At 38.7% G+C, this 12165-nt stretch overlaps 1 protein-coding gene across 5 annotated transcripts in view; it reads right to left on the reverse strand.

The window, feature by feature from the left end:
- The window catches only part of NAV2 (neuron navigator 2), a 423681-nt gene that overhangs the window by 157181 nt on the left and 254335 nt on the right, over positions 1-12165 (reverse strand). For all 5 annotated transcript variants that reach the window (XM_074884466.1, XM_074884468.1, XM_074884465.1 and 2 more), the window contains exon 3: positions 5250-5302. In XM_074884466.1, coding sequence (XP_074740567.1) covers positions 5250-5302 — 53 coding nt within the window. The remainder of the gene's footprint in view (positions 1-5249; positions 5303-12165) is intronic.

The raw sequence follows: 12165 nt of genomic DNA on the forward strand, positions 1-12165 counted from the left end.
ATATTTAAACTTCCCCCCCCCCCCGTCCCCATACAGCAGCCATTTTTAATTATTTGTACAAAACACATCAGCTCACCTATTTAGTGGATATTGCACACACATAGTTAACTGCTTGGGTAATTCAGATGGTTTCAGCTCTTATTATTCCTGCTAATCAACTCATTAATGTGTATCCAGCAATACCCTTTAAGTATGGGCCATATCACACCAGCATTTAGATTTATTACTTCAATTCATTGAAGTGTTGAGAAGAAGAACACAGAAGTATGTATAGCATGTGCCATACACACAAACAGTAACGAAGATTTCAACATCTCATGCTCTTTTCACCAATTAAAAAATATTCATAGAGCAGGGGCGGAGCTGACAAGGGTCACACTGAGGACGGAAGTGGACACATGGCTCTAACAGCTGAATTCAAACTCCCAGCACTGCTCACTTCAAAATCAGGGTCCCTACAGGCTGGAGAACTTTCATACAAACTGTTTTTTGACTTTGGGTGTCACACATATTGCAGAACATCTCATTTTCAGAATATAAGAAATCAGTCAAATATTATAGTAATAGTCAAATTGCCATCACTGGAGCAAGGTTTCCTTGCAAATTAAGTCATCATACTGAAAACACAGCCTTCGTCTCGACTTTCAAAGTGTTTGGCAAGAAATGCAGGCTCTGGCCCATACTGCAGTACAAGATTCTTTATGTTTCCAAGACACTAGCAGAAAGACTGAGCCGTATTATTTCACTAGTACATCTTGATATCTGCATCAGAAAGAGATGGTTCTTGAAAAACTTCTGGTCAACACGCACACAAAAAACAAACTCCCTTCTGTTATTTGATAACACAAATACTTATACACAGAAAGTGATCATCCTTAAAAATAATAAAAACCAACCACAAGCCCACATGAGAACCACAGTTATTTCCTCCTCTATATATAGGTGTTGGTTCAGCCTACATGCCTTTCTGTTGCTCCAAATTCTTGTCTTGGGTGTCCCACAACTTCCCCAGGCTTGGCACAGAAAGATGAAAGAGTCTGGTGTATCCACCTACAGATTCCGCCATCCTCTTCCCTTCAGCACTGACAGCTTTGCTACTGCTCCACTCCTTCAGGCTTCAGTTACAAGGGCAACATGCTATCACTTCTCAGAGTTTCACACCTAACATTCTAGTCCCTTCTAGAATATCATAATCTGTGATTTTTTTATTTTGAACGTTGGAAAAAATACATTAGTATCTATATATATTTTTTAAAAAAATAGAGAAGAGATGTGTCTTATCTCTTTCCTATGCCACATTCAGTATTTCTTACCTTCACATTCAAGGTGGCAAAACCCCTCTACCTCTCCTATAAGACACATTGCTGCTACTTCTTTTATCCCTTCTTCCAGTCCCATCTTCAGTTGTGTTTCAACTGTCGCTTGTGTCTGCTAACATATCCCTTCACTTGCAAGTATCTCCTCTCTTTGCCTTCAAGTCCACATTTTCAAAATGAACTTTCTTTACTTGTCTCTCTCCCCAGGCACTTCTAGTCTAGCTGACAGGGATCTTCTCGTTCCTTCACCTTGCTCTCCATTTCAATGCTCTAATTTTTCAAACGTCTTGTTCTTTGCTTTTTTCTTGTATCATCTAATCTTTACCATTCTCTCATCTGCTGTGATTTATCACTTCCATGTAACAGGTAACACAACCACCTCCCTCTCTCTCCCTCCTTGCCATGCTATGCAAAAAGGATGTATTAACGTACAAGATAATAAAATGCTCAGCTATCACACTGTGCTAACACACTGATGTGAAACTTCTTTCAAAACCTGTGAGCATTTTACGCAACATATTTCCTCACAGACAGAACACAGCCCCTTACAGAGCAAGATTTCTACAGCCTGCCATTACAGCAAGACTTGATATATAACATATAGCATATAACAAGTCACTTAAGTACTCAATTTTTTGTTTATCATTTTACAAATACAAGTGACATAAACACTTTTACAATAGGTATCATTCAGCACTTGCAAAGGTACCACATCAATAACAGTAATTTACACTACCTAGAAGGGCAGGTACGAAGCAGTACCTCCTATATCATCCAGATTCTTCAGGATGCCAAATATTGACCTCTAATATCATCCCCAAAACAAGAGGCAAATTGAAAGAAAGAAAAAAAGAAAAAAAAAAATCTCTGTTTTTCTATAACCAAACAATATTAGCAGAGACAGCCCTACTCAGGTTTACTGACCTCAGTCTTCTTTTCAGAAGCAGGTAGAGGAAACTGAGGTCTTGTTTTACCCTCCTTTGCCCAGTTATCAAGGGCTATGCCAATATTCTCTGGGGCTTCATTCTAAAAACCCAAACGTAGTTGTGGTGACAGCCTCCAAATCTTCTTGGTCTCAGAGGCTGTGCTCCATACAACTACATCCTCTATTAACCACAGGATTTTCTGCATGTCAGCTGGAACTAATCACTACAATTACAGGCTTTTGTTTAGAGGAACATCTACAGTACAAAAATGCAGAGGTTTGGGAAAAAAACCCTGAAACAGGTCGTATGCAGAGGACAAGATATAGAATACTCTATAACATATTATATAAAAGGCAGCCAACTCTTATCTGGAGCAAAGGAAAACAGCGATGTTCCCCACAGCAGAGAAACCCGGACAAGATGACAAGGGGGGATAGGTTCTCACCTAAGTGATTTTTCATGGAGCCAGTGGGGGTCCTTGTCATGTCATTTCTGGCTCTGGGCCTACGTTGATAATCACTGGTGGTCCCAAATGGTTCTGTAGTACTAAACTTAAATTGACAAGGCTTATTAGCACTGGCTTTGAGCCTGACAGACCCAAGCTGTCTCTAATGCTCAATTTGGGCAAATTTGTACAATGCTCTCCAACACTATAGCAATGGGAACAATGCAAAGAGACCTGATCTGGCTCTGTGTTGAGCTCGCTAAGGTTTGGCGGGCTTTACTGGCTTAGGGACTGTGCCACATGGAAGCAAATATACTTGCTTTCACACCCCCTTTAATGAGCTTGGAAGACACAGATTTGCTCCAGCTTTCTAAGCTGATACATCTGGCTGGATGTGAGCTGGCTCTTCACAGTTCAGCTCACACGTGTCTCTGCTCATGGCATCCTAATAACTGCCCGTTGCGGGAAAGATGATGGTAGAAGGCTTCCCTCTAAGCTCTGTTGTATTTCTATTTAATGAGCAACATTAAATCTTCATTTACAGTGCTTTTTTTTAAAAAAAAGAAAATCTACCCATTTGTGGTGCCCACCTCACAGACACTACAGTATAGATATGGGCAACTGAAAGATTCATTTGAAAAAATAAGACTAGACATGATGTGGTTGAGTGTTTGAACCGTCTGGATAGCCTTGCCTCTGCCACCTCTCTGAACCAGAAGTACCAGACACAAACAGCAGTTCCCACACTCTGTAAGCTATATTAAGAGAAAAGCACATTGAAATGCAAAGGATTAAGACTGCTGTATCTAAACAAACACTGTAACACAGGCATTTTCCCTAGAATACAAGAGACCTGCAAAAAGGGCTGTCTTCTTAAACACTGCAAGCAACTGTGTAAACACCACCTCTATGAAGATGCTCATGTTCTTGTCTTAGTATCTTTATTGTAAGATGATGAAGAGCTTTGTAAGCACACACACTTAATAAAAGCAAGCCATAAGAATAATCCTCATTTTTCTCATGTGAGGGAAAACCACTGGGGACACTTAGCTGCGACTGATGCAGGTCTCATGAGCGGGGGATACAGTCCCACTCACTCCACTCTCCTGAACGAGCAACTGGAATAAAATCACAGCTTCAGAGGTGGCAGCACAGAGCAAACACTTCTTTCCAGCACTCTTCACAACTCCTGACCCAGCACATGCCCTCTGCATGCCTCTGGTTATAACCAGATCTGACTTCTATAAGTAACTGACAGTGTGCATCCGACTATCCAACACTACAACGCTGTTCCTTCGCTGAGAATAATGACTCAAAGGGACGTTTAGCTACAGTGTCCTGAAATTTGTTATAGACTCCAGTCCTGAATGAAATTCAGTTCTTATGATACACTTGTGGAACATTATAGTAATTGTCAAAATTTCCTCAATTATTTATATTCTAGACAGCTGCTGTGGCTACAGCAAGAATAGCAACCAGCCTCTTCAAAGCAGTAAAAAGTAGCAATGATAAATCTTTTAGATGGCTTTCTTTTTAGGGAGCGCTTGCTCCGTGGGTTTAAGCAAGATTGCTAACTTCCAAGAAACAACAAAAAGCCAAAAAAGAATAGCAGAACACAGTGTGGTTTCTGAGTTAAGATGGCAAGCTCTCATCAAATCTTTAATCTTTCATCTAACTACGTGAGTGGTTTTGCTGAAGTTGCAATCGTGGAGGTAGGGGCAGTCGGGAACAGTCATAAAAATGAAAAACATTAAAACAGCTTCACACACAGAACAGATATTCCCGTATCCCAATGTGAGCATTTGCAATGCAAAGGGAAGATTTTAGAGTTTATATTGTAAACGAGTTTTTTCAAGATACAGAAGGAAATAACCTTTAAAGTATCATAAATGTTAAACACTCCTCTCCTAGGATGCATTTTAAAAATCAGTTTCTTATAATGTGCATTCTTAGTAAAGTTCTGCCTATAATTTTAGCTTCAGCAAGCCTCACAGCAGACATACTCCTGAGGTACTATAAGCTTTTAATTTTACTGCACTTTTTTTTGGTTCTTCGGTTTTAAATATTATATACAAGCAAACTTCTATTAGAAATTAAAACTAGTCAGTCAAAAACAAGTTGCATACATAAAACATCCTGAAGTCAGCAATTAGAAATTTTTTCATTTACTGTGTTTTGCTCATTTACTTTGTTTCTCTTCAAATGATATGGGAACTCTTAATCCAACTTTAACATAAGTATCTAATTCTGCTTTTCCAATACTACTATCTATATAGAGGAACAATATTTTATTTTTATACATTCCTGTTTAACTATGTGATATTTCAGAAATATGAAATACCAATGTAAGAATAATATTGATTTCAAGTATGTGATAAAAGGCCTAATTGAACTACTGTGGAGTACAATGGGGCAAGAACTGTAATATTAATGTTCTTTATATATTTGTTCTCACTACTATAAAAAACTAATTAAAATTTTTTATTAAAAGTCTCAGACAGCAAAGTCACACATACTCAGTCAATTCTCAACCACGTATACACAAAAAACAGACCTACTTACCATTTGAGACCTATTTTTTGGGCAGCCATTGATGTCTTCAATCTTTTCATTTGCTGAAAAGCAAAGAAGAGGAAATAAAGCAAAAAACTGTACCAAGGACGTTTATTCCAATTATTTCCAGAGCACTTGCTGGTAGCTAAATAAAGGGGCTTCAGATTGTAGTTGTCCAGTCAAAGCGAATGTGTGAAACACTGAGACCCATCAAAAAAAAAGCAGCTGGAGTTTCCTAGTGGGTCATGCCTCTAGAGACAGCTGGGGGCAGAAAACAACTGGTCTGACAACATCTTGTACAAGTCGGGTGACTCCTTTAAACTACAAAAAAACATTTAAACTCTGGAAACTGAATCACTGCTGGGTGGAAAAGAGAACACCGCACACGTATAGATGTTTGCATGTCAATTCATTTGCTTGTAGAGCAAATATAGGTTTTAAATCTAGATGGGAAATTTATGATGAATAACTGGTTTTGGGGGGGTTTTTAAAGCAGAAATCACAGGTCTACTTTTCAAGCTTCTTGTCCACAGCTTACACACATTACTACTTGCAGAAAAAAAATACAGTTTCAATCTTTAAAGTCCCAAGTGAAATAATTAAGTTGTTGAGGTGGTTATGTGTTTGCCTTAGAATCTTAGTTTGCTCAGTTTCATCTTTCAGTACTGGACCCACAAAAAAATATTTTTTGTACTAGACTGAAGAATCAGCTATAATCAAAATTCAGTTTCCCACATTTTTTTCACTGTAATAAAGGTGAGTGTTCACATCCCATTTGATGCATCAAACAGATTTGCCTCCCATCGATTCATATATTAAAAGCTGTATTTTCTACCAGTCCCACATTCTTAGGACATCAGTCAGAACTCCCATCTCCCTTCATGTTGTTCTTCAGTTAGGAATATCAAATTTGGCACGATAGTCCTATAGCAGTCATAACAGTGGCAAACAAAGAAGCAACATAACTTCGCTCTTGTCTAGTATTCCCCTTTTTACACATCAAGGTGTCCCAGTACACCTTTATGCCACAGTAACACATTTAAGAATCGATGCTGATATGAAAGAGACTGCAGCTAAATCCACTGTATTGTTCCCCAGAGTGGTCTATCAGCCTCTACACAGAAAGATACATTTCCTTCTAGAGGTGTGATCTCAGATTTCATCACACAGAAACAATCTTTCATCTGTTTATTTTCCTTTAAAAAAAGAAGAGTTTTTCCCCTAGTCCTCCACAACTTCTAAAACGTTACACGATGCATTTAAAACCTATGTTAGTAAACCATAAAGCTTATTACCTGGCCCTTTTTAAGCTCTTGTACACAAACTACCTAGACTTGCCTACTTGAAACTGCCTAAACTGTTAGCAACTCCTCTCCAAGATTCTGCTGCAATATAGCTTTTGATGGTTTCTGAGGTTTTTTTAGTATGCAAATGTAGAGCTAAATTATTTACTCAATGCTTCTACACTTTGTGGGTATTGCTACAGGCTCGGAGTACAAGCTTGGTTCTAGAGCTGCACACTGAACCTTAACCCCACAAACCCTAAAAATTAACAAATAGACTGTTCTGTAACATGGGAAAAATAATGGCAAACCAAGATGTAAGCCACCTGAAATTCTTCTGTCAAGAGAAATTTACATCCAACACACCAACTATTTGAGATGTTACTTCTTTATCCCTTTCCTTTTTTACACTGTAGTTAATAGTATTACCATTTTCAACTAGACATAATTCCTTTTGTCCTCTTACCTTTCCATAAGTCTCCAAGATATTATCAGCTATCCTTGTACTCTTCTGATCAACTTCTTTATAGCTTTATTTCATTACTATCAGTTTCCTGCAATTTCTTGTGCTCTACTTTTCCTTTGTTTGTTTTTAAACAGTTGCTTTTACTTCCTCTCAAAAGCTATGTAAACCAAGGCAACTTTCCCCCCCACTTGTGAACCTACAGTTTTTTGTCCACCACTTGGTGATTCCTCATTAGTTCCCAATAACTCACCACTTCCTTTTATGCTGTTGGCATTCTCTGCCACAGGTGATTTAGGATGTAGATGACTCGAAATGCTGGAAATCAGAAGAGCAACAAGAACTGGAGTTTCTGCTCCAATTTACCTGGCCCATCAGGTGCTATATTTCTGCTTACCCTGAGCAATCACCTTTCCCTGGGCAGGTTTCTTCTCTACCTTTTTTCCTTCTAACCCACTCCCAACTCACACACGGCTCTTGGGTTACTCCTTTCTCTAGATTAATGCAATTCTTATCACCTCCTGGCTGGTGCAAGTGTTACAAAAAGCAGGTGTAATCATGAGCCACCAAAAAAGCTGGGGGGGGGGGGGGCGGGGGGGCAAGCTGGCCAAACTTTAACTCACACCTCTCTACTGAACCCAGCAGGACAAGGCCTCGGAGACTCAACCTAGGCTGGGGAAATGCATCAAAGTGGCCCACAGGCATATTTGGCACTTTGCAGGAATCTGCCTAATTCACCATGCAACTGTTTTGATGCTCCGCTGGACCCTATCTTTGACCCTTCCACCTAGCTCCAAGGAACAGCACTTGTAGCAGGTACCAGCTAATTTGCCTTTCTCATGGGGGATGATTAGAAAGAAAAAGCCACAAATGAGATCAAAACGTGGGTGCTCACAGGCAGTGTGATGTTACAGGGGACCTTGGAAACGTGTCCAATTTCACAGCTGAAAAGCACAGCTTTCTGGCTGAGATAAATAGGCAACTCTCACAGCTACTGTTTCTATTTGCCATGTAGAAACACTACATCATTTAGCATAAACTGGATGTCACAGGCAATCATAAAGGCTTTAAATTCTATTTCAGCCTTCAACAAGATGTAAATTCACAGCCACAGAAATGTGAAATACAGGGGATTTTTCCCAAACTGACTGCAAGTATGCTGAACTTCCTCCCATCACCCTTTTTCCTTCCATGTGAATACAGCGAATTTGGTTCAAACACTTGTAAGTGTTTGCAAACTTTTCCCATTTATGCACAGATTGAGGGATGTACTAAAGTAGACAGTAGAAACCCGCTGTGCTCTCTATAATGAAAGTAGCAAGGAGTGATGTGCTTTCACTAGCTGGTTCTGAATCAAAGCTTGGAAAATGGTACCTAAAAGAATATTCGGGTTTAAGTAGTTCAACAGGAGGCATATTATGAAACTGCAAGCCAAAATTATATGAAAACACAAGTGAAAAGGAACCTCTAAAGTGAAAAGTTGTAAAGAATACTTTAAATCTATTGGCCAGCCAGCTGTCAGTGTCCATTTGCATAGGTAAAGGTATGCACTCCTGGTGAAAAAAAAACTTCAGCAAATGACATTCCAACAAGTGTGTGAAAACTCATAATCAGAACAAATCAAAAGTGTTTCAACAAGCATTATACAGAGCAAAATTGGCTCCATATAATTAATTATACATTTATACGGACAAAAAAATCATACAATTATATGGACAAAAATAAGTCCATGTAGTTCATAATAACGAATTAAGCCTTCTGTCACAACCTTAGCAGCTCTTCTGCATTATTCAGTATTTTAGGCATACCCTTGGACATCAGATTACTTATCTTGAATGTATGAATGAATATTGTTCAATGTAATTCCCTACATTTGCACAGGAATTGTCATCTGCAGCTTTAAACTGAACAGCCATTCATATATTAGTAAAATGAACTTTTGTGTAATGTCCCACCCAAAATATAATAGGAGTTATCACTAGAGAGTACTGCTAGGCTTGATCCGAAGACTCTGGTTTGAAATACAAACCTGTGATCTACACCTGCCAATTTAACGTTACAATTTTCATGACAGCAGACAAAAGCTGTACTGACATAAGTCACGGTATGAATTTGCACTGGAATAGTTACCTGGAGTAATCGCAAATGACTTAAAATTAAAGATCTATTCTGTTTAAATTAATGCAATTAATTTCAATCAGAACACAAGTTACCCAGAATATTTAGATATACCTGTAAGATATGCTATCTTCGCATACCCAAAGCACCTACACTAAACCATGTGCCCACCACCTCCTATAATGGTGTACCCATTGCCCAGCACAACACTGATGTCCATATTTTACTTATTGAAACTACTTTTATTGACCTGAATAAGTGTTTAACATTAACGCAATGTCTGCATCCCTATTTATAAAGCCACAGCTTTTATATCTGATCTGACTTTGGTTGTATCCAATCAATTAAAACATTCCACAAAACATCCTAGGCATCAGTAGGAAAAGTCCTATTGGACTGAGTTGAAGTTTAATTTTAGCATTGATTTTAAGTCTTGAAAATTTAAGGTTCTCACAGAGAACTAACTGGCAATTTGATATGCTACCAATTTCAGAGCATGCACAGACCCAGTACATCTTCATTCATGAATTTAAATACAGCCACTATGTTTATATGGCATTACTAACACATATTACTTATGAATTCTTTTACAGACTCTTAAATTTTTAACTGAAATAAACCAGAATACTATGAATGTATTTTAACTGGCTTGCAAATAGAAAAAACTGTCATCATATAATGCTTCTATATTATCATTAGCAGTTTTGAAGTCTTAAGATTATCTCCCCTGAAGTCAAATGCAGCAATGTTTAGTTTCACATCTTCTTAGATTTCCTCCTTGTTTGGATGCTAAATTGAAAGAACTGCCTAATTATTACTAATTTTAAAATTTTATTTTCCTAAATATGCAGCTATTTCACTTAAAGGGAAGCAGAAAGCATTGCAATCACTGTCTGTATCATCATTAACTCTTATGGAGTCTTCATTTAAAAAAAAAATAAAAATTACATTCATTCTTTTTCCAGCTTTGGATATTAAGTAGCATTTCAAGATTCAACATCTGCGATGCAAATCTCAGATGGTGAACACAAGAAAAATTGTATCACTAATAATTAAACCTCAATCAATTTTGATGACTTTGGATAATCTCCAGATATTTCAGGCACAGGAGGAGGAAAGGAGGAAATCTTCATGGACGCTTTTACACATAGCACACCATAACATAAAAAAGAAAAACCTCTCCTGCACTGCATGTAGAAGCTTTCTTAGTATGCAGTCTTGTTTGTTAGGAAAAAAAGCTTCTATTTTGCAGGCTACAGTTAAAGCTGCTTCTAGGTGTGAAAGTTATCACCATCTTTGTGACAATGAGATGCAGTGTGCCTAAGGCCATACACAGCAGATACAAATGACTTTTTCTTCACTGTTAAATCGGAGGATTAAACTGAGAATGTTTCAATATGGACTTTCTTTCACATGGAAAACATTCTTTGAAAATGAAATCTTTCGCCTTGTACTTTAATTTTTGAAAGCTTGCAGACCTAATCTTAAATATTAGCCAAAAGGCAGCTCTAAGAATAGCTAAAAAAAATGCAAAGATGAATCAAAACAAAATACAATAAGCAATATTATTTCTGTGTATTTTAGAGGGAAAAACTTGAATTCCATGAGAGTTTTCACAAGTCAATACTCAAACAACTACATGTAAATGTTTGGTACAACCAGGTTCACATTTACATGGTGGTATTCTCACACAGAAATTTTCTACAACAGTGTTAACGCAGGGTAGCTAGGTATGCACAAAAGGAGTCAACAGCTAACTGCTCCTGGGTTTCCAAAAATTTTACCTATTAAAGGAAACAGATATAGGATGAAGTGGTGTTCACTGTGAATACCTGACAGCACACAACCCATTCACGACCTGTTTTTATACATCTGCAGCTGCATGGCAGATCTGTAGAATGCTACTGAGATAAAATGTTGCTTCTACAACAGAGACAAAATCTTTTTTGATGTATTCCAGTGCAGCTCTAGCAGAGTCATTGGAACGATGCCTCGCAATTTCATCCCAGAACAGGGCTTGCAGATTAGTACCTTAAATCAAGGAACTAGCTCGTTTACAGCATCTAAACACATATAAATATGCATGCACTGATGTCTTGTTACTTCACTGCTGTCTTCTTAATTTGCATCTCAAATCTGTCAGTTTGCTTCTAACAATAGTTGTCCTAATTCCCATTAGCAGGCATTCTGATTCCATCAATCTCCACTGGCCCATGCGTGTGTTTTGTGGCATCCCAAGTACCAGATGGATGAGCCTCTGAAGGAACTAATGAAGGATCCAGGCCCAAGGGAGAGGGACAATCTGTACCTTTACATGGGGCCAATGGAGAACTGTTTAAAACCTTCATTATCTATAAATATTAGTGCAAACTGAGGGAATGAAAGGCTCTGTAGAACTGAGCCTATATTTGAGACTTGTCCTAATGATAAATGATCTTCTTTATTTGAAAACTCATCAAGAAAGATTTGTTTTTTCTGCCACATAAACATTATACCCCTTCTCCCTTCCTAGCTGCATATATGGAAACTATACTAGGGCATATGGAAAATATAGAGGTGATTGGTGACAGCCAACATGGCTTCGCTAACGGCAAATCATACCTATAAATCTGGGGGCCTTCTACGACGGAGTTACAGCACTGGTAGAAAAGGGAAGCGCAACTAACATGATCTACCTGGATTTTTGCAAAGCATGGGACACTGTCCCACATGACACCCTTTTCTCTGAATTAGAGAGACATGGATTTGACAGATGGACCACTCGGTGGATAAGGAATTGGCTGGGTGATCGCACTCAAAGAGTTGCGGTCAACGGCTCAATGTCCAAGTGGAGAGCAGTGACGAGTGACGTTCCTCAGAGTCGGTGTTGGGACTGGCGCTGTTTAACACCTTTGTTGGTGACACGGACAGTGGGACTGAGTGCACCCTCAGCAAGTTTGCCAACTACACCAAGCTGTGTGGTGCGGTCGACAGGCTGGAGGGAAGGGGTGTGCCATACAGAGGGACCTGGACAGGCTGGAGAGGTGGGACGTGCAAACCTCGTGGAGTTCAACAAGGCCAA

The sequence above is a fragment of the Strix uralensis genome, chromosome 15 (genome assembly GCF_047716275.1).
Source record: "Strix uralensis isolate ZFMK-TIS-50842 chromosome 15, bStrUra1, whole genome shotgun sequence".
Classification (NCBI taxonomy): domain Eukaryota; kingdom Metazoa; phylum Chordata; class Aves; order Strigiformes; family Strigidae; genus Strix; species Strix uralensis.